We start from the raw sequence: 26,777 nt of genomic DNA, 5'->3' as shown, positions 1-26,777 counted from the left end.
ACCTGGAGTTGGAGGTGGGTTCACAGAATGAACAGTAGAGAAAAGATGTCTTATTACTGCTTGTGTGTACAGAACTCCAGGTTGCCGCTTTGCAAATGGAATCTAGGGGAACATTTGCAATGAATGCTATGGACGTCCCCGTGCCCAGAGTAGAATGTGCTCTAGGCTTGAAGGGCTGTTCTCTCTTAGAAAGAGCTTAACAGTGATGCATTTGACAATCCACCTTGAGATAGCGGATTTAGAGACAGGATCCCCTTCTCTACCAGCTGCCACTGAAACGAAATATTGGTTTGTTTTTCTCAGTGGTTTAGTTCTTTCCAGGTAGAACAGGACGGCCCTGCGCACACCTAGAGTGTGTGTAGGCTTCTTTCGGCCATGCTAGTGGGATTCTGGAAAAAGGTAGGTAGTTTGATGGATTGGTTCACAAGGAAATGCAAGATGAATTTAGGTGCAAATCTGGAATGAGTGCGCAGAACTACCTTATCGCTGTGGACTAACAAAAGTGTCTAGAACAGAAAGGGCCTGTAGTTCGCTAACCCTTCTAATAGAAGTGATAGTCACTAGGAAGGCAGTCTTGGAAGTAAGGTCTTTTAGACTTGCTTTATGCATTGGCTCAAAGGGAGATCCCATGAGCCTGGTTAAAACCACATTTAGATCCCATCCAGGAGCTGGGTGAGAAATGGGATGATAAATCTTAACTCCTTCCATAAAAGCTTTTATCACCGGTATTTTCCACCACCACACCTTTTGTTGTGACGTGGTGTAGGCTGAAAGAGCAGCCAGATCAACTTTTAGGGAATTGAAGACCAACCCTGTGCCCAACAAATGGGTTAGGTACAGCATAATGTGTGTGGGTGAGCAATCGGTGGGATTGACGCCCTTGGTATTACACCAGATGACAAACCGTTTGCATTTGCTGGAATAGCAATAGCGGGTGTTAGGTTTCCTAACTTCCGAGAATGTCCATGCATCTCTGAGGGAGCTGAAGGTGTCCAAACTTTATGACCTCAGGAGTCAGTGTCATGATCTCTGCTTCCAAAAGGTCAGGGTTTTCCCAACTCCCTTGGAAGCAGATCCATAACCCAGGTTCTGAGTGGCAACCAGTCCCAATTGGGACCTTTTGGACCCAGTCCTGGCGCCAGTGGCACCAGGCTCATAAATATGCCCAGTCCCAGCGCTGGAAGCGCCGGGCTCATAATGCTTGGGTGGACTTACCTGCAGCAGACCATGCTGCTTACTTGCCTGCCAGTTGAGCCTCTGATCCTCTTCTGTTTGGAACTACTTTTCCTGTTGGGTGGGGCAGGAGCCACTCCCTAGATTCAGAACACTGGAACTCTTCTGGAAAGCAGGAACTCTTTTCTTACCTAGGCGTGGCTGTGGAAGGAGACACCTAAGCACTACAGGAGGCTATTTAAACCACACCCGATGGATGAATCTTGCTTTGCGTTATTCTGCATCCTCTGCAGCAGAACGCTCATCGTGTCTTCTGCATCTGATCCTGGGCCTAAGGAAAAAGGCTTACCATCCTGAATCGAGTCTTCAGCAACACCTATAAAGACAAGAAAGAACAGGTTAGCATTACGGTCTTCAGTGATAGCTCTTCACTTACCTGGTCCATCGGCTGTCACCAACGCCTCGCGCTGCATTCCGGCATCTGAAAGACAAAGGCTTACCTACTCTTCGTGCGCTCCGGAGGTCTTCACACTGCATTCCGGCATCTGAAAGACAAAAGCTTACCAACTCTTCGCACGCTCCGGAGGCCTTCGGCGCTGCATCCCGCATCTGAAAGACAAAACAAGGTGCGTTTAAAGACATTGGGGAACTTTAATACTCACGTGCCATTACTCCTTTCCACATCTAACCCAGTGGGTATTCCGGCACTCTGCAGCCGCTCCGAACTTGTACCTGCAAAATAAAAAGACAGTTAGAGCGCATCGTGAAGCAGGCAACAAGCGCTTACTTACGTGCTTCCAGGCGCTTCTATTCATCACACGGGCTCCATCTTCAAATCACTTCAGCCCGTCATCCGCCATCGCCGGAACCCTGCAAAACAAGAAACATCATTACTAAAGACTTTAAAGACATTAGAATTACTCGAAACTTACCGTTCGTACAGTAAACGACGGACAGCAGTCCTCTGAAGTCAAGAGGCCTGCTCCCCTTATCCAGTGAAGAAACTTGTTACAGCACCCTGCCCCGAGGCAGATGGAGAGCACGGCGTTCACTTACCTAAGGTGAGAGCGTTAACCTTTGGGGTTCTACAGGAGAAGAGAAAGGGAAGAAGAGAGACATTCAATAACCCAGTTCCTTAATCCCATATTTTCTATCTGCAGACATCTTACCCTTCGAGTCAGACATACAGTGCACAGAGGTCCAGCCCAAAGAGCCAGCCGTGTGTTACACATCACCTTTGAAGATACGGTATACGCCCAGTCAAGACCGGCGCCTCTACGGGAATCAGGTGAGCGTTACAGTCAGGCCGCTAAATTCAGAGTTTGTGGGCATGGGTGTAGGGTCTCCCCCCCTGTCCCGAGACAAAATGTTGTATGGGCAGGGTAGGTTTACTGGTGGGGTGAGGGACATTACCATTAGATGAGCGAACCATGGTTGGCAGGGCCACATGGGGCCACCAATATCATGGTGACTGGTTCCTGGTGCATCTTGTGCACAATCTTGTTGAATAGGGCAGTCGGCGGGGCAGGGGGGTGTCAAATTTCCCTGTCCAGGTTATCAAGAAACCGTTCCCCTTGGAGCGGTTCTGGGGGGTACCTGAAGGCGTACTCTTGGCATTGGGTGTTCTCCTGAGTTGCGAACAAGTCGATCTCTGGGAAGCCCCATTCTGCGAAGACGTTGGACACAATGTCTTCATGCAGACGCCATTCGTATTCTATGGGCAGTGGGAAATCTCTGCTGAGCAAGTCTGCCAAAAGATCGAGTTCCCCTGGAACGCATTGTGACAACAGAAACATCTTGTGTTGGAGAGCCCACATCCAAATGTTTTGGGACAGCTTGGATAGCCCTGGAGAGTGTGCCCCCTTGTTTGTTCAGGTAATACATGGCTGAGGTGCTGTCTGTTAGAACCAGCACTGTTTTCCCTTGTAGTTGCGTTTGAAAGGCTTTCAATGCCTTGAACACCGCTAATAGCGCAGTAGATTTATATTGTTGGATGCTACTTGTGGGGACCACACTGCATGCGCTGTCTTCTGAAGCAGGTGAGGGCCCCCCCAACCCCGTGAGAGATGCGTCTGTCGTGAGAGTGGCTTCCACTGCAGGGGTGGTGAAGGTTTTCCCCTTTAAGAGGTTTTCCCTTGACCACCACTGCAAGGGCTGGCGAGACAACTACCAGATCTTCCCATTGTCCGCTGGCCTGACACCACTGGCTGTTGAGCCACTCATGCATGGGAGTATGCGCAGCCACGCGTGGGGAAGCACCTATATGCACAACACCATCATACCTAGCAAGCGCATGGCTTTGCGTACCGTCCCCTCCGGACTGGCTACATATTAAGGGATCTGAAAAAGCATGTTCTGAACCCTATCGGAGGGTAAGACTAGGCCGTCATTTGTCCGGATTAGAGCCCCCAGAAATTGTTCTACTTGACTGGGTACTTGACTGGATTTTTTCTCGTCGATGGAGAATCCCAGACTGAATATAAGATATACAGTCTTCAGGGTCTTCAAAAAGCATGTGTCCCCTGTTATGAGCCAGTTGAGGTAAGGGTAAACTGGGATGGACAGTCTGCGCGAGTGTGCTGCTGCCACTGCCAGGACCTTTGTAAACGCTCTTGCCGCCGAGGCGATGCCGAAGGGGAGCACTTTAATTGGGAATTCCTGTCCTCTATCATGAACCTTAGATATTTCCTGGGCGCTGGCAACCTTGAAATATGAAAGTATGCATTTTTTATGTCCAATGTTGCCATGTGGTTCGCCTGTTTCAACAGCGGGGAAAGTGTTTGCTGGGCGCGGATCTAGAACAGGGCGCATGGTGAGGTCTTTTTGGGTACAAGGAAGTACACTGAATAAATACCCTTGTTTACCTGAAGAATAGGGACGGCTTCTATGGCGTCCTTTCCGAGCAGCGCTTCCATCTCTTGATTCAGGATCTGCAGATGGTCCGGTGAGAGGCGCCATGAGCGCTGTGGTCTGAACTGTGGTGGCTGGGGGCGCATTCCATGCAGTACATGTGGGCGACCGTCTTTATAACCCACTGGTCTGAAGTTATCCCCTCCCATGCCGTGACGAAAGATGTTAAATGACCACCCCCCCCCCCCCCCCCCGGCGGGGCGACATGGGAGGGGACCTGAATCTGATGGTGATGTCTGACCAGAGGCTGTGGCTCCGCTGGGGTTGGGGCCTTTGCCGCGTCGTTGCCCTCTTGGTGGGTAGTAGGCGGGGCTTCCTGATGTTTGTCCAGCGTTAGTTTCCTGTGCTGTAGCCATTTTGACTTGCACGGGACTTCCCTCGAAAGGACGACTAAAACCGCCTCCCCTTTTGAGGTTTTGGAGTAGTTTGTTGCAGGGACAGAGTCATGCTCTTTCTTGGCCATTTCCAGGACATCTTCGACCGCTTTCCCGATTGGTCTCTGAGTTTGTTAAGAGCAGCCTGTGTTTCAAGCTTGAAACCAAAGTTACGAAGCCAAGCGTGCCGCTTAAGTAAAGTGCCCTGGACCAGAGACCTGCCTGCTGTCTCGCCAGTTTCCAGAGCGTTAATCATATTCTGGTTTACCTGCCTACGGCCACGATGGTGAGAAGCCTGGATCTAACGGGTTCAGGAACCTCCTGGAGACCTTCCTGTACCAGGTTCCACTGAGCGTCTGCATCACTCGCCAGCAGCGTAGTGTTATTCGCTATGTGTGTGGTATATGCAGCTGCTGAGGTAACACGCTTACCTAGGGCGTACAACCTCTTGGGATTCCTTACCCGGAGGTGCCCCCCCCGTAGCAAGGGGTACCCCGGCCCGTTTTCGGGTGGTAGTCACTACTAAGGAGTTGGGGGTGGCGTGGCCTTTAATGTATTGAGGGTCCAAAGGAGCTGGCCGAAATAGTTTTTCCACTCTTTGGTTCACTGCCCAGGTCTGAGCTGACGACACCAGGGACAGGGCCAATTTTCTTTTAACAGAATTAAGGAGGGGAATGGCTTGGCTTGAGGGGGTTTCTCCTTGAGAATGTCCTCCACAAAGTCTTGCTCGGGTACCGCCTCTTGAGTAGTGATCTGAAAGTGATCTGCCTTCCTTAAGATGGCACTGAAGGCCATTTGGTCCTCTACAGGAGAGGCCTGGCGAGCCGGGGTGGATGGAGGATAATCCAGGCATAGACCATCAGTGTCCTGATCTTGCATGGGTAGCGTCCATGGCTCCGTCTTCACTTGCTGGGTTTTCTCCCAGTTGTCCATGGCATCCGCCTGATCCCCATTGTAGTCCGGCAGGGAGGAAGGGTCTTATTCACTGTAGATATCCTGATAAGTGTCCATGTGAACAATGTCTTCATGATGGACAGGGAACAAGGGCTGAGTCCAGATTTTCTTGGATACTTGAAGCAGATTTAAAAATAGGTTTTCCACAAGATCTCTCTGGGGAAGGATGTTCAGAAAAAGAATCTTTTCAAGACAATCCATGCACCCTTCAAATTTCTCCCTTGTCCACTTAGAGGAACCAGACGGGCCTACAGGTGGAAAACCGTCTTCTGCCCTTTGGCGTCGAAATTTGTCACCAAGGGTGTTGGAAAGAGGCTCTATACTGTCATCGTAGGTTTCGCGAGAATCGTGGCACCATGGCGCCCCTTTAGGCTTGTCCGCGGCCTGCCCATGCGTTTCGACGGCGTAGGTAACAGCCCAACTGGCGAAGTAATTGTCGCGATACGGTCTTCAATCTCCTCTGAATCAGCGCCAGTTAACAGGCCCGAAGGTTTACTGTTAGATTTACCGCCTACTGCGGCATTAAAGGGCCTAGCGGTAGATTTTTCGCCTGGAGGCCTAGTCGTAGATTTTGGGCCTACCGGGCCTTGAGGGACCATCTGAGCATCTAATGCTCACGCTTCGATGTGTAAACCCGATTTAGGGGTAGCGCCCTTCTTTTTGGAATGCACAGTTGCAAGACGCTGCTGCGGAAGCAGGTGAAGGCTGATATGCACGATCGGAGGAATCCGCCAAAATTTGGCAGCCCTGTTGACGCTTTCACCTTTTGACATACCCGTCGAAATTGGTGGTGGGGTTGTGTGCTTAGTGTGATGTGGTCTTTGTACGCCCCTGTCGCCGGGTGTTGTCCCTGAAGCGAGACTTGCGTCAGGCCATGAAGGGTCGGGGACGGGCATGGCGGACCTTTAAGTGTCCACCTCAAGGTCTAACATCCGCTACGGATGTTTGTCATCGAAGGTACCCACGTCACTTTCGGCGGGTGTGGCGGTGGGGGAAGAGGGCACCTCCCGTGACAGGCCATACGCAGCACACCGTTTTACACAGCGCTCCTTAAGGGTCTTAGGCCAAAGGAGTTTACAAGACGCAAACCGCTTCTCGTTGTGATGTAAGGGGAGACAAGAATTACACGTTCTGCGCTAGTCTTTCCACAGGTATCCGACCCTACATTTAGGGCAGAACCTAAATTGAGTCCTTTCCATAGCGAAAGGTGTAAACAAAGAGGACAAGACCAAGAGGGCAAAGAGGGGGAAGAGGAAAGACATAATGAAAGATATGGCCACTCCGACCCCACTCTCCCTACTGTGTTGGCCGGCCAGAGGGCCTGGCCAGGTGGATGCCTCAGCCAGATCTTAGGTGCCGAAATCCACCGCCGTAGAAACTCCCCGCAGTCTTTGTCGAAGTTCTTTCTTGCCGTCAGTGACTTAGGGGGGAAATAACCGACAAAGTTGGTCTTAAGATAAACAATGTATTTTCTGTAAGAGCTCCGCTATAGGCCGACCAGTTATCTGGGCGGAAAAAAACAATCTCAGGGACTTCGGCTCGTGAGGGATTTTGGGTACACTACACGTCACGATAGGGATAGTGTTACAGACACACCTATGCCGACGTCACCTTTCGGTCCCCGAAAGACCAAATGCAATACACCACGGTTACCACTGGATGTCGGACTATTTGCACAGCATGTGATTCTAAGCAGACTAACAAGCATCAGAACTGTGCATTTTTACAGCAGAAGGATTAACAGTGTGCACAATTGATTATTTTGAGCTATACGATTTGGCTGTTTGAAAAGTTACTTTCTTTCACTGACATGAAGTTTATATGATTTACACTTGCCACTTGCAGACCCTGTCCTGAGATACTTATTCCTTGCAAAAAGTATACTTGGAAAGCCTTCAGGGCTAGTGCTTGGGCTAAAGCATGGCCTGCCACAACCATCACACGACCGTGCTCTGCATTGTTCACAGTAGATCCCTGCTTGGGTGAAGATCACATAAGTTCACTCCTTCCCACTCTAACATGATGGCAGAGGGTCGACTAAAACACAGCTGTAAAGAGGGATAGTGGGCATATTACACTTCTCGATTTCCCTTTTTTAATGTTCTATTGACTGTTCCACCCTTCACTCAGTCTGACCTGTACTGCCGCTCACAATTCCTCTTAAAAATCATACTTGGCTGTGTGCACACGCTGCATTGTGCTTTATTCTGCTTTTAGCTAAAATCGAATCTGGGATCACCCTGTGGTCCCAACCCCCTTGCATGTTCCTCAGTACATCATTCTGTTAAGTGCCCTCCTCACCATTGCAGCTAGATTTATCGCCATCTCTCTCCTATCTTTTCTAACTGCTTCTCCATTTCCTACCCCTCTCCTATCACTAAACCTGGCCAGAAGAAACTTATGACATACTGGGCTCCAACCCAGGATGTCCTATTGCAGACACCTAGATCACGGCTTCCGCCAGAAAGACTCAAACACTTTGTCATTGCCTCTCCCACCCATTGTCACCTTTCTCCCATCGCCTCTTCTCTGATTAATGGTGGCACCACAATCAATGTCTATATGAATGGAACCATCATGGTTCAGGGTCCTCAACCCAACCGTCTCCTCTGACGGGCTCCTACCTTGCCTCTCAAACCTTACCTCTCCCCCACGGCCGGCTCCCTTGCCTACTGTGGCTTCTTCCTCGTCTGCACAGGCTCCCTTGCCTACTGTGGCTTCTTCTACACAGGCTCTTGCCTACTGTGGCTTCTTCCTCCTCTACACACGCTCCCTTGCCTTTCCTCACCGTCCTGGCTCCTGTGTCGGCCTTGGCTCCTCCAACACCCACAACTACCCCTCTGGCTCTCTTGCCACCCACTGGTGTGACCACCGTCCCTTGCGCCCCCCAGGGGAAGACCTTAAAAGATGGTAAGTTGCTTCATATTGACATGCCTCCCAGGCCCAAGAGGACAGGAGGGGGTGGCGCTGATGAAACAAGTTACTTACCTGTAACTTGTTCTCGAGCATGGGTCTGGCATGGATTCACATGCTCATGAATATTCCCAGTCAGGCGGGGAATCCTCGGTAAAGATAAAATCAGTTTTGTTTCTGAACTGCCTTTCTCCTAACCACCAATCGCTGGTCTCTGGGTCATACTGCCCTCTACTTAAGCTCCTCCTCTGGAAGCCATCTTCAGATTTGGTAGGACGTAAAGTGGCAGTAGAACCAAGAGAAGAGCTGCAGAGGGGTAGGCAGGAGGGTTCGCCTGTGAATCCATGCCAGACCCATGCTGGAGATCAATAGTTACAGGTAAGTAACCTTTGTTCCTTCTCCAGCATCTCTCACATGCACAACCACGGCAGGTGGCAAGGCTCAACATTAAGCATCTCTTACCTCCTCACCAGGCTCACCTTCAAGCGAACAGTTGACGCAGCACTGCTTGGCCAACTCTGGACTCCTCCTTGGAATCCCCGTCGACGCAGTAGAACTTCGTGAAGGTGAGTCGACCTCCACTTAGCAGCCCTGCAGATGTCCAGCAGGGGCACACCAGACAAAAGCCGTAGTGCAGCGATCGATCTGGTCGAATGGGCTCTCGGACGGCCAGGCAACTGTAGGTTTGCCAACCGGTGCAATGGGTGATGCAGCCTGAGAACCACCTGGAAATGGAAGCCTTGGAGAGGGCCTTCCCACGGTTCACAGGGCCAAAGTTCCAAATAGTTGGGACACCTTCCAAAAACTCTCCAGTCCACATAGAACATCAGCGCTCTTGCCACATCCAGCAATGGCAAAGTCCTCTCAGCCAGCGACAAAGGCATTGGGAAGAATATAGGCAACACAAAGGGCTCGTTTAGATGAGTCTGACGGCACCTTGGGCATACCCCCGTAGCACTACCCTTGTCTTGTGGAATGTCAAGTACGATAAGAGAGGGCCTGGACCTTTCCCACTTGTCGTGCAGAGGTGGTGGCCACAAGAAAATGCAGTTTTCCACGATGCCAGGGCCAGAGCCTTCCCCGGCAGGAACGAATGGAAAAGTAATTTGATGAACTCCTTGACCAGGTGGTGTGACCATAACGACGACCGTCCCAGAGTTCTGGTGTAGCGGGTGATAGCCGCCAGATGAACCTTGATGGAAGCATGAGCTAGACCTGCTTTGGCCAGCGACAGCAAATACGGGTGCACCTGCGGAGCCGTCATTCAGAGGGTCCATCTTCTGTGCACTGCTTATGTCTAGCATTTCAGGAGTAGACGAAGCACTGGCCTTAGCAAGCACCTCCTTGCAGTCCACCAGGATATCATATCCCCCAATCTCTAGCTCTGCAGGAGCCAGGCCTGCAAATTCAGGGACTCTGGGTCGTGGTCGCGCCTCCTCTGGCGGGAAGATCTACATCCGCCGAAAGCTTGACTGGAGGGGACACCGACAAGTCCAGGTACCATATCGGTCTCAGCCACGCCGGTGTGACTGGGATCATCCTGCACCAGGACCGTCCTGAGTTGAATGACTAGTCGAAGCAGCAACGGAGGGCACGCATACAGGAACAGGCCATCCCAGGGAGAGAATGCGTCCCCATGCTCCCCGGCTGAGGAAACCTGCTGGCGAACCTCCGGCACTTGGTGTTCATCGCTGTCGCAAAGAGATTGATCTGGGATAGCCCCATCGTCGGAACAGAATATCCACTTGGTCCTGCCGAAGCTCCCACTCGTGGTAAGAGCACAGCTCCCCGCTGAGGGAGTCTGCGACTGTTGTTCACTCCTGCCAGATGAAACGGTATGAGGACTCTGGAGAGCACTGGTGATCTGGTGCCCCCCTGCTTCCAGATGTAGAACATCTTGGTGGTGTTGTCCGTGAAGACCCATACCACCCTGCCCTTGAGGGACAGTAGGAAAGACTACAGGGCCCAAAACACTGCCCATAGCTCCAGTACGCTGATATGCAACTACTTCTCCTCCGGTAGCCACAGACCTCTTGCGTGAAGCCTTCCGGTTTGCGTTCTTCCAAGGAGACGTCCGTCGTGCAAGTCTCCCGATGAGGTGGGGTCTGGAAGTCTGCGACTGCCGACATGCGTGCGGACTCCCCACCACCGTATCGCTCGATGGAAACCCTCGAGAGTGATCTTGTCCTCGAAGCTTCCCAATACCTGAATCCAACGGGCATCGAGGAACTCTTGTAGAGGGCACATCCGTAGCCTGCACAGCCGAATGAGCTATATGCATAACATGCCGAGAAGGGACTTGATGGACCTCACCCTTGCGATCTTCAGGGTCAACAACCGTTGTACCTGGCCCAGGATGGCTGCTCTCCTCAGAAGGAGACGCTAGGCAAGACACTGTTGAGCCGAGACCGAAGGAACAGCGCATCTTGCGATGGCACCAAGCAGGACTAGTTCACCGAGAACCCCAGCTCCGTCAGCAGCTGGACAGTCTTCGCGTGCGTTTGACAGCAAACTCCCTCGAATGAGCCAGTCGTCCAGGTAGGGGTAAACATGGATCCCTCGAAGAAGCAGCCGCGCCTTCATCACTGGTGCCAGGCACTTGGTGAAAACCCTTGGCACTGACTTCAATCCGAAGAGGAGGGCCTTGAACTGGTAATGCTGCCCTTGTACCACGAAGCGCAGTAACTTGCAGTGCCACCAATGAATTGGCATGTGAAAATAGGCATCCTCCAAGTCAGGCGACAATAGAAAATCCCCTTCTTCCAGCTTTCCTAGCACATGCTGAAGTGTGACCATCCAAAACTTCTGGGATTTGATGTACATGTTCAGACGGCAGAGGTCTAGAGTGGGCCTCCAACCACCTGTCTTCTTGATGAGGAAGTACCTAGAATACACCCCAGAGCCTCTTTGGGGCGAGCTCTATCGCGCCCTTCTCCAGCAGGGCCCACACATCCAGCAGGAGCCGGGGGACATTGTTTTCCTGCCTGGCCACTGGTGGTAAGCAAGGACACTTCGAATACCAGGTTTTGACCGTGGGCCCGAGCGCCCAGCACTCAGTCAGTGGAGATGGACTTCCACACGCTGACTAAGTTCACCAGCCGTCCTCCCACCAGGGTGCGCGGGTGGGGGCCCGACGTCACGGTCGGTTCAGTCTTGCTTCGCCGTGGAGGTGCCGGCTTGGGGGCCTCGACAACGACAGCAATCTCCTCCAGACTTGCTGCGGCCCCTGTAGGACTCCTGGGTCAAAGAGCAGGATGGTTGATGGTAGGAGGAAGAGCCTCTGCGAAGCCCTTGAAGGAACCTTGAGATTTTGCTCCGGAGGTCCGAAAGGATGGCTGTTGCAGTGTGCCCAAGAAGCGCGCCATCTCGGTGTCCGCCTTGATGGCCTGAAGAGACTTTTCCACGGTCTTACCAAACAAACGGTCTCTGTCGAAGGGCATGTCCAGAACCCTCGACTGCACCTCGACTGCACCTCCTGAAGTTAATGGCCCTTAACCACCCTTGCCGATGAAGGCAAATGCTGTTGCCCATTTGACAGAATCCTGTGTCGGCAATGTCCATGGCCACTGTAATGGCATGGACAGAGGTCACCTCACCCTCCTGCAGGATCTCTAATGCTTCTGCTCTCTTGTCATAGGGAAGGAAGTCCAGGAGAGGAGCAATCTTAAACCAGAGCACCTGGTCGTAGCGCGCCACGATGGCGAAGGCATTGACCGCCTTGATCGTCCCATGGGGTCCCAATTTCTTCCCCTCGTTGTCTGGGGGTGCGGTCTATGTGGAAGAGCCAGAAGATTTCTTCCTCACTGCTGCCGAGACCACCGAATGCAGGGAAGGCTGGGATCTCAAACACTTGGGTGCAGAGTCCGGCACCCATTACTTTTTCTCGTATCGGTCCCTCTTCGCCAGAGCCGAGGACAGAATCTTCATCAGGGAGAGTCCCTCGTCCCAGATGTCGCCCAAGAGCGAAATTGAAAGCACGGTCTGCCTCTTAGCCTCGCAGCGTTCGTACAGGAAAGTTTGTTTTCTCCTCTTTGACTAGTTGAAACAGTTCCAAGGCTCTGGATATCGTGGCGTGGAAAGAGCCGATCTCGTCAGGCGGTGAGGTCGTGGGCGGCGGGGACTGGAGATCTAACCCGCCGGAGTCCGTGCCAGTCGTCAACGTCTCAAGGTCCGTCTCATCCCTCGGCGGAGGGAAGCAAGGTGAAGGGTGACAAGGCAGTGGAGGGTGAACTCTTCTCTTGACCGGGGATTCATTTGACAGCCCAGGTGCCGTGGCGTCTCCAGCCGCAGAAGGGGCATCCTCGTCCAGATCTCTGAGCACAGGGTGTGCAGTGTCTGGAGAATGTCCACCGAAATGTCTGCTGGGGTGGTTGCTGAGGTGCCGGGAGCGGTGTAGGCTCCTCCAAATCCTCTGCGCCCTGTTCTTCCTAGTCGGTCTCGTCACTCTCGACGTCTCCCTCGTCGGGGTCCCTCCTGTAGGACTTGGCCACGACGAATTTCTGTTGCAACACGGTCTGGAGAGCAGAAAGCTCCCCCTCAGGAGATGTCCGTACCAACACCCCCCCTCTGCGCCAGGGAAGACGGGCATCACCTTCTCCGGTGTCTTCTCTATGGGCTGAAACAATGATTCCCTCCTGGCAGGGAAACTCACCTTGGGGAGGGGGTGGTGGTGGTGTGTGGGGGGGGGGGTGGGGTGGGAGGGATTCCACACACTGAATCCGCATCTGCGGCCTTCATTAGGGATTCCACCACTCCTTCGATGGAAGGCTTCGCCGGGTGAATCTGGGCCTTCACGACCTTGGTTGAGCTTGAGGCATTCCCCTGAGGGGGGTGAGGGTTCAGCGCCCCGCGACTTTCTCAAAGGTCTTAGAAGACCGCTCAGTTTTCTTCTTGTGGCTGGGGGAGGCATGCTGCTGGGACTCGCCCCTAGCAGGGGCCTTGGCCTGGAGACACTCCGTGAGATGCCTGAGCCAATCCTTCACAGTGCGAGGGACCATCTCATCCTCCACGTGCGTCTGGTCCGAATGCAGGCAATGGAGGCACAGGGAATGCCCATCGTCCAGGTAGATGTTCCGAAGGGCCGCATCCTGGGCAAATCCTGAACAGAGGTGTCTAGTCTTCCTTCTCTGCCATGTCCACGCGGGGTAGGCCTTGAAGAAGCTTCTGGAATCCTCCAAGACGAAACTCAATGAAAATTCACCCTTGGGGGGAGGGGGGCGCGCTGAAGAATCTGAAAACGGGTCCCTGTTAATCGGAAGATGGATCGATGGAGCATGACGCTTGATTGATTGGAAAAATAGAGTAGAACTCCTCAAAAAAAAATCTAAAAAAAAAAAAAAAAAAAAAAATCACAAAACGCTGTAAAAGCTCCAGCTATAGCTGGAGGACTAACACTTGGAACCGGTGGCAAAAATCTGAAGATGGCTGCCAGAGGAGGGGCTTAGGTAGAGGGCAGTCATTGGCTGGGGGCATAACCCAGAGACCAGTGATTGATTGTTAGGAGAAAGACAGTTCAGAAGTGAAACCGATTTTTTCTTTACCAAGGATTCCCAGCGTGACGGGGAATATTCATGAGCATGTGAATCCATGCCAGACCCCATGCTGGAGAATAGTAATGAATGTTTTAGCAGGTTATCTACCTGCTGCTTTTTCATTGCTATGTTTGTCGAAGGCCTAAACAAACTGTTTTTATACATTCTGCCTAACTTTTGTAAATAAAGTGTTGTGTGTGCTTAACTGAACCCCTTCATCACTCACGTGTTTGATGTTTAGTCACACTACCCAGATAGATTGGCTAAACGGTGTCTTTACCTGTTCCCCAGAACAGGTTGGCCTCTATCCACAGGGCAGATTCAGAAAATCCATCAACATTAAGTACTGTAGAGTTAAACAGAAAACCAAATGCCAAGCACCTGTGTTGAAGATGTTGCTCAACATTGCAAAATGACATTTTAAATATCAACTTTGATATTAGCATATACACGACTACTTATTTGCCTGCTGCTAAGCACTGCAACCTCTGGCAGCTATGTGAACAGATCGTGATTCTAAGCAAATTCACAAGCATCAGAAACAGTTCATATGATTTGCCCAGGATCACACACCTTTATATGCTTCGTTCCAGGCAACAACTCACTGGACAACTGGCGATAACAAAAAAAAAGAAAGCATACATTTCTAGCATAAAGTCACCTGTTGAACTGGATTCAGCATGTCTGGTGTTTCTTTGCCCCAGTAGCACTTCACAACATGTCCTTCTATAGTGGTGCCATTAACTGAAACAATAGCATGTGCAGCACTTTCATGGGAGTTGAACCTGAGCCAGAAAAAGAAAACCCAGAGATAAATGGTCAATAGTGAGGATTGGCATTCCAGTCAAGCAAAAATTCAGCATTTCCGGTTACTGGAGCAGCAAGGTTTCTTACCGGTAACTGTAAAAGTGATTACTGTGCCTCTTAACACTGCACACCACTTGATAGTTGGTCTATTCTGCGGTTAGGAAGATTTTGTACATCTTTCTCTACCGTGAGCCTCCCAGCACTACTGCTGGACTCCACTCACCTTAATGTTGAATGACACTATTTTCACTGCCCTCAGTTTCAGGAACATTGGACCCCCTACGTGAAATTCCATTGTGGGATGGGGTGGGGGGGGGGAGGGGGTGCTTCCCTTTGTTCTAACATCCATGTTTTCCTACTGCTGCACTCATCCACTGTGCTGCCAAGGGCCCCTAGGGCTCATTTTACATTTCAGGTGCATGTGCGGCGGAGGACCTCCTTATGACGTTTATTTACCATTGCAGCACAAGCCATCTTAAATGGAGTGCTGGGGGGTACTTTGGGTCCACTTAGTTCCAAGAAGCCCGTTACGTTCCAGGCATCCTCTGAACTGGCTGGTTGAACTAGTTCAATTTTTAGTCTTTGCGGTATCACGCTGTCCTCTGCAATAATATGGCTACCCGGCTAAGTTCTGCTAAAAAAGTAATGTATTTGATTGCTCATCCTACCTTGACATGTGGGGCAGGATCCCCTTTCTTCATGCACCTTGGTGCACTTCTTGCAGAAAAGCCACAAACATTCTACCCTTCATGTGCTGGCCGGTGGCAGGAAGTGGGCTGAGGACGCAGTCTGCACCTAATCCATATTCCTCCAGGGTACAGCTGCTCCTGTGCGGCTTTTGTCCAACAGTGGGTGTTAGGAAAGTTCTATTTGAGCAATTTTACCTCCATGTTCTATGGACCTCCCCCACATCCCAAATGTTTCGCTTTTGTTGTTACACCATGTCTTGACTATACAGTGAAGGAAGCCCTCTGCTTTACTCCATTGGCATTTTGCTCATTTGTTATGGGAAAACTGACTGGTCCTTCAGGCTGTCAGTCCCGGGAAACACTTTCCCTTTTTATAGGTTATCTGTTTTGGGTAACTCATATTGCACAATACATCTTCTAAAGTCCCGTAGGGATACTTTTGTATCACCCTAGACCTACAGTCAAAGGATGTTTGGTTACTTATAAATGTGCCTAAACACAAGCTGGTGGCAGCAGTTCCATCCTGCAGGATCTCCAGAGGCACGATTACAGTCCAAAAAGTCCCCTCACCAGAAGGTTTGGTCTTTTGTGCTCCTGAAAAAGGCGCTAAATACACAGCCGCATCCAGCTGTAAAGTAAACCTTGCCTAGACCCTTATCTGTGATCATTGCTGCAACAGTCCTTCCTGTCTTCTGTCTTCTTAATGAAGGCATTAAACAACCAGGTTTTTGGCTGCAGATCCTCAAGTTCTCCTGCTGCAAAATAGTCTGCGCTGGCTTGGGTATTTACTTACCTTAAGTCTCTTGTGATTCCTGTGTAGTTGTCCGTTTTCTGTGATTGGGAGTCCTCTCGTCCAGTGCACCCAGGCCTTTGCTGGAATCCTCCTAAGATGTCTTCTGTGAAACCCCTGGAGCCTCAACTAACTATAAAGTAACATACTCACCTGTTAGAACAGTGCTACTTGGAGACATCAATGTGAATTAACCTGAAACACCTGAAAAGGAAATGTAACTAGACACGCCTGAAAAGGAAAAGAAACAGACTCCCTGATTGATGGAGTCAAGAAAACGTTGAGAAGACAATTTGTTGCTACAGCAGGAAAACTTGACTGGAAACCAGAGTGCGCGCCTTGCCATCATTCTTAATACGTAAGAACCGATCCTGACACTGCCTGTTAACCAATAGACCCTAGAGGATCTAGCAGTCATCCGCCTCCAACACCCGGACCCTGTAGCCTCGGGCTGTCACTGCCACCGCTGCTCCTGAGCCCGCTCTACCTACCGAGTCATTCTCCTCCGACACCCTGCAGCTCCTTAGACCGAATGCGGCGGCTCTCAACCTCGAGCTGCCATGGAACGATGCTCCTGAGCCCTATCTACTTCCCACCTCCAGCTGAGTCTGCTGCCCAGACCGGTCAGCTCTGCAGTCGTTCTGGCGATTCCCTCCAGCTTCGGGCCACGTCGCCTACTACGTCCGACAGCTGCACTGCTGCGACCTCCGCTGCCCTATCCGGACAGCTCTGCAGTCATTCTTGGGACTTCCTCCAGCTTTGGACCACAGCCCCTACAGCAGACAGCCTTCTTCTGATGACTGCCGTGGTCCGCTCCCGACAGGATACTGCTGCTCCCGCCGCCCCAGGCTGCCACGGACTCCGCAGCTCCAGTGCCCATGGTGTGTCTCTGCAGTCTCCCTCCAGCTTTGGGCCACGTCACCTACCACTTACGACCGCCTTCAAAGTCTTCAACTGCCTGCCACAGCCTGGAGGCTCCAGTGGCCCGCTCTCCCTGCCACCGCCGACTGAGCACTCCGAGTTTGGGCTTCTACCATCACCGCCCCAGCCACTGCAGCCTCAGCAGCTCCTTGGTTTGCTACATCACTACAGCCCCACAGTGGCCTACTTCCCCTGGCTATACTGTGCCTAACCCAGACCCTCCTCTACTTCTTAAACTGCTCCATCAACCTCTCCTTTGCAACCACCCCAGCCTCTCAGCTCCTGGCTTGCTTCATCAGCCATAGCAGCCTCTGCAGCTTCTTGAACTGCTCCATCAATCATCACCCCTACAGCTTCCGCGGCCCACACTACTCCTTGGCTTACTGCTTCAATCATCTTCTCTGCAGCCACAGCGCTTCAACTTGCGCCTCAACCATCACCACCGCAGCTTCTGCGGCCTCGCTCAGCTCTTTGGCTTGTTCCATCAGCCATCACAACTACAGCAGCCTCAGCTCCTTTGACCTGCACCATCAACCTCAGGCTCCTGATGTGTCCTTCGCCTCTGCTGCCCCTGTCCCTTCAGCTCCTGTGGCCCACTCAATATGCTGCAGTCCACAGCCCTCACCGCCTCCGACTGCCACAACCTCTGCAGCTCCCTAACCCTCTACACCTTGTGCTGACTGCTACCACCTCCGACTCCTGTGACCCCTGCTGCTCCATAGGCCCACTCCATCAACCTCAATCTGCTACTTTCCTCTGCTGCTGTTTCCGTCTCCTCTTGCCCCGCCACCGATCCACCATGGAGTGTTTTTGACTGCCTCTACTCTCCCACCAGCACTGCCTCCTCCGTGCAAGCTTCTAAGGGTTACCATATCCACCCATCCAGCAGCATCCTCTCCAGCTCTTGCTCCTTGTTATGCACTGCTCCCCCTTCCTGCTCCCCCTTCTTCCCTCCCCCTTCCCTCTCCCCCCCGCAAAGTTAGCTACCTTATCATGGACATTTCCTCTCTCACCCTGCCCTCCCCATACCCACTTCGTCCCACCACCAAACCACTCACTCCAGCATCGCAATCTTATCTACCCACAAATCTCCAATACCTTCAAAGTTGCCCTCTGGAATACCCATTCGATCTGCAACAAAACTGCTGTTCTTGACCTATTCTTGCGCCTCAACCTCCAATTTCTCTGTGTCACTGAAACATGGATCCCACCCCATAACCCCTCTTCCTATACCCCTCACCTCTTCATCTTCTTTCAAGCACATCCCTCGCCCCTCTGGCCGTGGAGGCGGCCTAGGCCTTCTCTTCCATCCTCACTTTACCTCCCCTACCTCTCCTACTTCTCTACCCACTCTTCCTTCGAATTCATGTATAAAATCTTTAATTCTCCCCACGCTATATCTTTCCTCATCATATACCGCCCAGCTGGCTCATTCTACGAGGACATTGACCATCTTCTCAGCCTCCTCTCCCCCAGCCCCTCCCCTCTTATCGTACTTGATGACTTCAATCTCAATCTCTCCACCAACTCCCCCTCCTCCCCATCCTGGATTCCTACCTCCTTACCCCCCCCCTCCCTTCCGCTCCTACTCACCAATCTGGCTCTACCATTGACCTCATCTTTACCTCTTCCTTCTCTGCTTCTCCCATCTCATCTCTACCCAACTACCTTTCTGACCACCCCTTCTCCCTCTCCCTTTTCCCCTCCTTCCACCCCCTTCTTCCATCATGATCTACGCAACTTCAACCCTTCTCTCTTCCTCAATTCTTGCTCTCCCCCCCCCCTCTCAGCTTCGGAAGAGTCCTCCACCTTAAGTTCCTCCCTCACCTCTTGTCTAGATATTTACCCTCTCCTTGTTTCGTCGTTCCGCTCAACCTTGGCTTTCACCTCATCTTTCCTCCATGCGCCGCCTTCTTAGGCACCTCGAACGTTCCTGGCTCAATCACCCCACCCCTTCCAACCAATCCGCTTACTTCAACCATCACTCCCTCTATGACTCCTGTCTCAATTCTGCTAAGTGCACTTCTCAGACCTTCACTCAGTCCTCCCATCCACACCGCATCTTTCAAACCATCTTGACTTCTTTCTCCTCCTACACTCGATCATTCCATTGCCTCTCCTCTGACCTTGCCACCTTCTTTTCCAAGTACTTAACCTCTAACAATCTATCCTCTCTGCCCCTTCTTATTCTCCCCTCCATCCCCCTCCTCCTAATCCTCCCCCTCCCTTCTCCATGTCCTCATTTACTCCTATCACTCAATCTGAAGTTACCCTCCTGCTTTCCAAAACTCATCCCACTGCTGCTTCTGCCAACCCCATTCCTACCTCGCTTATCCCCAAAATGTACCCTCTTAATACCCTATCTCACCTCCTTCAACACCCGTCTTTCTACATCCACCTTCCCCTCTCATTTTAAGCACGCTACAATCATCCCCAGTCTCAAAAAACCTTCTGCCAACCCCCATCTTTCATCCAATTATCGCCCCATCTCCCTTCTTCCCTTAGTCTCCAAACTTCTACAACGCATTGTCTATTCTCAACTCTCTACCTTCATCTCCAACCATTCTCTCCCCCTACCCTCACCCAATCTGGATTCCGCCCTCTTCACTCCACGGAAACTGCTCCTGCCTCAGTTCGCAACTCTCTCCTTTAGGCTTGCTACTCTAAGCATTCTTCTATTCTTATCCTACTAGATCGCTCAGCTGCCTTCGATACTGTTCACCACCCGCTTCTCCTTAACTCTCCTCATTTGGCCTTAAAGACTCCATTCTCGACTGGTTCTCCTCCTATCTCTCTAATCGCACATTTTCAGTCTCCTGGGGGGGCTGCTCCTCACCTATCTTTCCTCTCAACCACAGTGTTCCCTAAGGTTCTAAGGTTCTGTCCTTGGCCCCTTTCTCTTCTCACTCTATACTTCCTTTCTAGCTCCAATTATCACAACCTTTGTTGTATCACATTATTTCTATGTGGACGATACCCAGCTGTTCCACCTCCTTCTCACCCAAAATCCACCTTAAGCTCTCTTCTTGCCTCTCCGCAAGCAAATCTTGGATGTCCTCTCACTTACTTTCTCTCAACTCAGATAAAACTGAGCTCCTCTTCTCCCTGCCAACACTCTTCCTCCTCCCTCTCCTCCTGCCTTCATTCATTCTTTCCTCCCTCCCAACTCCCCGCAACCTTGGTCTCCACATCAACCCCACCCCTCTTTTTCCCCCACCACATTTCTCACTGCTAGATCTTGCCGCTTCCACCTCTACAACATCCGTAAAAATCTGCCCTCTCCTAACCTTCCACGCTACTAAACTCCTAATCTCCTCCCTCATCTTCTCCAGACTCTTATACTGCTCCACTCTTTGGACTTCCCTCAAACCCCTCAAATCCAACTATCACTCCGCTATCCATTCCCTCTGCCTGGTCTCACCTCACAACTCCATCTCCTCTTCCCATGACTCACTAGGATGGCTCCCTTTTCACTCCCAGCTTAATTTAACTTCCTCTGTCTAGTTTTCAAAGCCCTCTATTGTCTTGCCCCTCCCTAGCTATCCTCCCTTCTCACTTTATACACCCCTTCTCGTTCTCTGTTCTGCAGATCTCTTCCTTTCTCCTCCTCCACCCTGTGACCCTTCCCGCTTCCGCTCCTTACAACTTCTTGCTCCTTTCCATTGGAACCGCCTTCCCCTCCCAGTCCGCTCTACTACCTCCTACCTCTCATTCCGCACTTCTCTAAAAGCCTACCTCTTCCATTCACCCCACCTAGCATCTTTCAGCGTCCTCTCTACCGAATCCCCCTCCTCCACCTTCCAACCCTCCTCTCACTTCAGTCCCCCTCCATATGCACTTATCTTCATCAATGTAAATTGTTCCTCGTACTGTTTTCTGGTTTGATTCAATGTTATGTATTGCTTGTTGTAATTGCTTGTTCCTCATGTAAAGCACTTTGGCTTAAAGCGCTATATAAATCTAAATAATACAAATACTTACCTTGAGTATTACAGTTATCCTAAAATAAGTTAGTTATTGCTGCCCTTACTCTGAACTGAAAAGCAACTAATTTAATATTACACCGCAGGCTTCAAATCCCATAGAGTTACTAGTTATCCTGAATCAGTTATAGGTTTATAGTGTTCCTAGTACCTGTGTTTCACTAGCTCAGAAAAGTATATCGTCAGTTGATGGGACTGATTTCTTGCTGAGCGTCACAGTACAACTGGTAGGGTTTACTATCCTTAAACTACTGAACGTAATGTTAAAGGTATTTGTACCGCGCACTGTCACCAACATAATTTGTCCCCAGGCGCTCTGGCGGATCTGCAAATAAGGTGGGATGGGTTAATAAGGTGGAGAGGGAGTAGGATAGTGGGAGGAGTGGTGTTCTGTTGGCAGTTTCAGCTCGGTATACACCAGATACTGAGCTTTGGTGCAGGTATCGGATCGGTGTCAGTCCACGTGTGCTGTTGCTCCGGCTTATTTGTTGCAGTGTTGTGAAGTGCGTGCGGCTTGCTGTGCGAGAGATGGTTGTGTGAGTTTTTTGAGTGAGATAAGTATGCAGAGTTTGAGCTTATATTGGTTAGTGGGTTACCTGACCTTTAGCATGCTAACATTCACAGTTCTATCCAAGTGTGGACATGCTAATATTCACAATTCTGTCCAAGTGTGGACATGCTAATGTTCAAAGTCCTATCTAGATGCAACGCAGGCCAATATTCACAATTTCATCTAAATGCGGTGCGAGTTGGTCTTGACAACTAGGTTACTATGTAATGCAAGGCAACTTCTACAATCCTGTCATGGATAAGTTCAGTCTGGTGGTTACCAATATCTGAGTGTACCTGGTGTGAGTCCATGGCAGTCGATGTTATTAGGAGGTAAGATAGATTGGCAGGGGTTTTCTGGAGTCGAGTAATTGCTCTACTCCCTACCCGTGCCACACTCACAGTTTTTGTTGGTGTCTGTTGGCTGCTGGCTTCCCCTGCAGACACCTGCAGACATCTCGGAGCTGCCAATGTAGGAGCCGCCCTTGGCCTTGGGGCCATTAGCCGCAGGGGGCTGCCGGGCAGAGGGCTGCCCTGGGAGGACCAGTGATGAAGTGTAGGTGGACCAGTGGGAGTGGGCCGGGTCGGGAGGGGAGAAACAGGAAGAGGGTGCGCGGTGGGAGTGGGCTGCAGAGGCCTCGGGGCCTCCAAGATTTCAAATTCAAGCCACTCCTGGTGGGGGCTTGCTACTCACCGAGATCCTCTGCAAATGGGCTGCAAATGGGCTGTGGGAACCAGGGAGGGGCTGCGGGGAGGAAGGGGACGCAAGGGCCTGCTCCTGGGCACGGGCCCACAAACAAATGGGCACATTTAAAAAACAAAGGTGCTTTCAGGGGCACACTCACCGCGCTCCTCGGATGGCAAATCTGAATTTAACCATTAGTTTTTACCCCAGGGATATGTGGGACCTATACTGAATGTGTATGAAAAGGTTTGGCTTCCTTAGAACTACTGTGAGGTGTTCCAAATAAGGTTATATGCTTTGATCTGTGCACCTTCAAGCACAGTGTTTTTATAAGGAAATAATTACTTACCTGTAACTTTTCTCCAGCACAGATCTGGCATGGATTCACATGCTCATGAATAAAGAATACATGATTAAAGAATACATAGGAGTACATACGCACAACCACGGGAGATGGCAAAGCTCAACAGAAGCAATCTCTTACCTCCTCACCAGGCTCACCTTAATTGGCGCAGCACTGGGATTGGGGTCGTTTTACCATGGTGGAAAGGTCAGCAACGGAAATGACCGCATAAGACATGTACGATATGACATGCATTACTCACCGTAATAGCATTTCTGATGGTTTCATCTGTTAGATTCACATGCTGGGCATACAGTCCGACATGCAGTGGTAACCACAGAGTATTGCATCTCGTCTTTCGAGAAAGACAAACGGGACTTCGACATGGGCGTGCCTGTAACACTATCCCTAACGTGACGAGTAGTGTACTTAAAATCCCTCATGCATTGAGGTCCCTATGATTGTATTTTTTCGGCCACGAGTAAGCCCAATGACCATTGTAAGTACATAAAAAAGAAAGTAGTAAGACTATGTTCCATCCACCCGAGCGGGGAGGAAGGGTGGGCGCATGTGAATCTAAGCAGATACAACCATCAGAAATGCTACTACGGCGAGTAATGCAGGTCTTCTGATGCTTATTAATCCGCTTAGAATCACATGCTGTGCATAGACTAGCGATCAGTAACCGGAGTTGGTGGTGGGTTGTGAGAAGGAACAGTAGTGAAAAGATGTCTTAATACTGCTTGTCCCACCTGAGAATCAGACCTAGAATGAGGGTCTAGGCAGTAGTGTTTTGTAAAGATGTGTAACGAACTCCAGGTTGAAAATGGACTCTAGGGGAACATTTGCAATGAAAGCTATGCAAGCCCCAGTGCCTAGAGTAGAATGTGCTCTAGGCTTGAAGGGCAGCTCTCTCTCTTAGCAAGAGTGATGCAGTTGACAATCCACCTTGAGATGGCCGATTTAGAGACAGATCATCTTCTCTACCAGCTGCCACTGAAACAAAACATTGGTTTGTTTTTCTCAGGTCTAGTTCTTTCCAGTTAAAACAGGACTGCCCTGCGCACATGTGTGTAGGCTTCTTTCAGCCACGTTAGTGGGGTTCTGGAAGAAAGTCGGCAGTTCCATTGATTGGTTCACGTTGAACTTTGTAATAAATTTAGGACACAAATCGAGGGTGAGTGCGCAGAACCACCTTCTCTGAACTGTAATGAAAGGGTCTAGAACTAAAAGAGGGCCTGTAGTTCACCAACTCTCCTTATAGAAGTGATAGCTAATAGGAAGGCTGTTATAGGTAAGCTCTTTGAGAATGGCCGTATGCATAGGCTCAAAGGGAGATCCCATAAGTCTAGTCAAAACCACATGTAGGTCCCATCCAGGAGCCGGGTTAGAAATGGCGGGGAGGGGCGAGGTGAATCCTTTTAACCCCTTCCATGAACGTCGAGATTTTTCTTCCAAAGTCCTGGATAAAGACAAAGGGCTCTCAGAGTACTATTCAAGGCTCCGGGCGTTGCAACGTGTCTTTAGGCCATTCTTTGTGTTTCGACTGTTACTTTGGTTTAACAGTCGAGGCGATACTCGCGATTAGTATCGCTGATGCTTGGGGTTAGAGGGAGGTGGGACAGTTGAGCCGGTGGATGCGCGGTTGATTTCAGCGCCACTGGGGCCTTAAGCGGTGTCGGAGCCTTCTTCTGAAGCATCGACGGCCGCGTGTGATTTGGTGTCAGCGCCCTTACTTTTTGGACTACCCGGAGGCATGCTGCAGTTGCAGGGAGGGCTGCTGGTCACAAGGATCAGTGAGCAACATCGAAATATGCAACGTGCCCGTTGACGCTTTGGAGCGCTTCGACTGAACCGCTGAAGCAGAACTGCGGGTCGTTTGCTTAGTGTGGGAATCTGGTGTGTCCCTGTCGCCGGGATGTATCGTCCCCATAGCAGGACTCCTGTTGTGCCCATCGGGGACGTACGCTGCAGATCGAGAACACTCTGCAGTCAGGTCAATGGCTTCCAAACTGCAGCCTCGTCATCCCTAATCCCTTTGTCACTCTTGGCGGCTGTGGAGGCGGGAGAATTACTTCTGCCTGCGACATACCGCAGGCCGCCCACTGCTTCAAACGGCGCTCCTCAATAGTCTTAGGCCGTACGAGTTTACAGGACACCTCGTTGTGGTTGAGGGGTAGACAATTATTGCACCGACGGGACTAGTCTTTCCACGGATATTTCGCCTTACAAGAAGGACAAAAACTAAATTGAATCCGGTCCATAGCACAGGATTGAGATAGCGACGACAAACCCAAGGGAACAAAAAGGGGGAAAAGGAAAGGCATTCTTGAAAAGAATGACCACCCCGACCCCACGCTTCCTACTGTACAGGCTGGCCAGAAGGCTCGGCCACATGGTGGGCAGCGCCGACCGGATTTACAGCCGTTGAAATTCCGTAGTCAGCAGCCTTTGGAAAAAAACAATCTGAGGGAACTCGACACGTGAGGGATTTTGGGTACACTACACGTCCCGTTAGGGATAGTGTTACAGGCACGCCCATATCGACGTCCCTTTTCGATTATCGAAAGACAAGATGCAATACTCTGCGGTTACCACTGGATGTCTGATATGCACAGCATGTGATTCTAAGCAGATTAACATGCATCAGAAACAAATGTTCGTACATTTCTCATGCGGACATCTGTTCTAAAACCCCAAAAGCTAACCCCTGCCCACAACCCAACACACACCCATCGCGCTATCTACCTTTCACCTCAAAGTGCTGTGTCCCTGCAACGCTGCTTCCCTTTCACTTACGTGATCTTACAGTGAGCAGGGTGTAGCGGGGAGAGCTTTCCCCCACCAGAATATACATACCACAAAATGTTCTAACTTTTTGTAGTTCGAACTTTGTGGTAGTATGTATTGTAGGTCTTTTGATGGGGTCGGTAAATTGGATTCGGTCATTTCGGCCGATTCCCAGCACTGCTTGGCCGACTCAGGACTCCTCCCTAGAATTTCGTGAAGGTGTGCGTCGACCTCCATGTTGCTGCCCTGCAGAGGTCCAGTAGCCGCACACTAGACAGGTACGCCGTTGTAGCAGTGATCGCTCTGGTAGAATGGGCTCTTGGACAGCCAGGCAGCAGTTGGTTTGCCAACTGGTGACAGTGACCGATAGTCGGAGAGCCACCTGGAAATGGAAGCCATGGACAGGGCCTTCCCATGGTTCACAAAAAGCTGAGAAGTTTTCTGGAAACTCTTCGTGCGGGCAACAAAACTTCGGCGTTCAAGCCACATCCAGCGAGTGCAAAGTCCTTTCACCCAGCGACAAAGGTGTCAGAAAAAACACAGGTGACACCAAGGGCTCGTTGGGGTGCGTCCGCAGCACCACCCTCGTCTCGTGAAAAGTCAAGTAAGGCAGCTTGCATGACAGGGCCTTTATCTCACCTACTCGTCTTGCAGAGGTGATGGCCACAAGGAAAGCGGTCTAGCTGAATGCACAGGTTCGAAATGGAGCCCCCATGAGCCTAGTCAGCACCACATTGAGCTCCCACGCCAGAGCCGGAGCTTCACCGGCGGGAACGAGCCGAACAGTCCCTTGATGAAATCCTTAACCAGATGGTGCAACCACAGAGAAGACCGGAGATTGGTGTAGCGTGAGATAGCCGCCAGATGACTCTTGGAGGCTTGAGCGAGCCCTGATTTAGCCAATGACAGTAGATATGGCAATACCTGAGGGGCCGTGACCCTCAGAGGGTTAATCTGTGAACGGCAATAACAGTAAAGCGCATCCATTTGCATCTGTAGCATTTTAAGCTAGATAACGCCCTGGCCTTGGAGAGAATCTCTTTGCAGTCTGCCAGAAAGATCGTAGCCACCGAATTCTAACGCTGCAGGAGCCAGGCCTTCAGGTTCAGCGACCCCAGGTTGTGATGCAGAATTGCGCCCCCTTCCCTGGCAAGAAGATCCGCGACCACTGGCAGCTTGACTGGAGGGGACGCCGACATGCTGAGAAGGCCCGGGTACCAGAACTGCCTCAGCCACGCTGGTGCGACGAGGATCATCCTGTACCGTCTGAGTGGATTGATGACTCATAGTAACGGCAACAGAGGGAACGCATACAGAAACAGTCCTTCAAGGGAATGAGAAAGCGTCCATGCTCCCCGGCTGGGG

At 51.0% G+C, this 26,777-nt stretch overlaps 1 protein-coding gene and 1 long non-coding RNA gene across 4 annotated transcripts in view; one reads left to right on the top strand and one right to left on the bottom strand.

Annotated features, from left to right (window-relative positions):
• The window catches only part of LOC138492006 (uncharacterized), a 1,139,453-nt gene that overhangs the window by 286,742 nt on the left and 825,934 nt on the right, over positions 1–26,777 (top strand). The window lies entirely within an intron of this gene.
• TIA1 (TIA1 cytotoxic granule associated RNA binding protein) overlaps positions 1–26,777 on the bottom strand; it is a 169,869-nt gene that overhangs the window by 46,550 nt on the left and 96,542 nt on the right. For all 3 annotated transcript variants that reach the window (XM_069618913.1, XM_069618914.1, XM_069618915.1), the window contains one exon: positions 14,517–14,640. In XM_069618913.1, coding sequence (XP_069475014.1) covers positions 14,517–14,640 — 124 coding nt within the window. The remainder of the gene's footprint in view (positions 1–14,516; positions 14,641–26,777) is intronic.

Source organism: Ambystoma mexicanum, chromosome 10 (genome assembly GCF_040938575.1).
Source record: "Ambystoma mexicanum isolate Mex_15411 chromosome 10, UKY_AmexF1_1, whole genome shotgun sequence".
In the NCBI taxonomy this organism is placed as follows: Eukaryota; Metazoa; Chordata; class Amphibia; order Caudata; family Ambystomatidae; genus Ambystoma; species Ambystoma mexicanum.
This window is presented reverse-complemented; position numbering and strand designations above follow the sequence as displayed.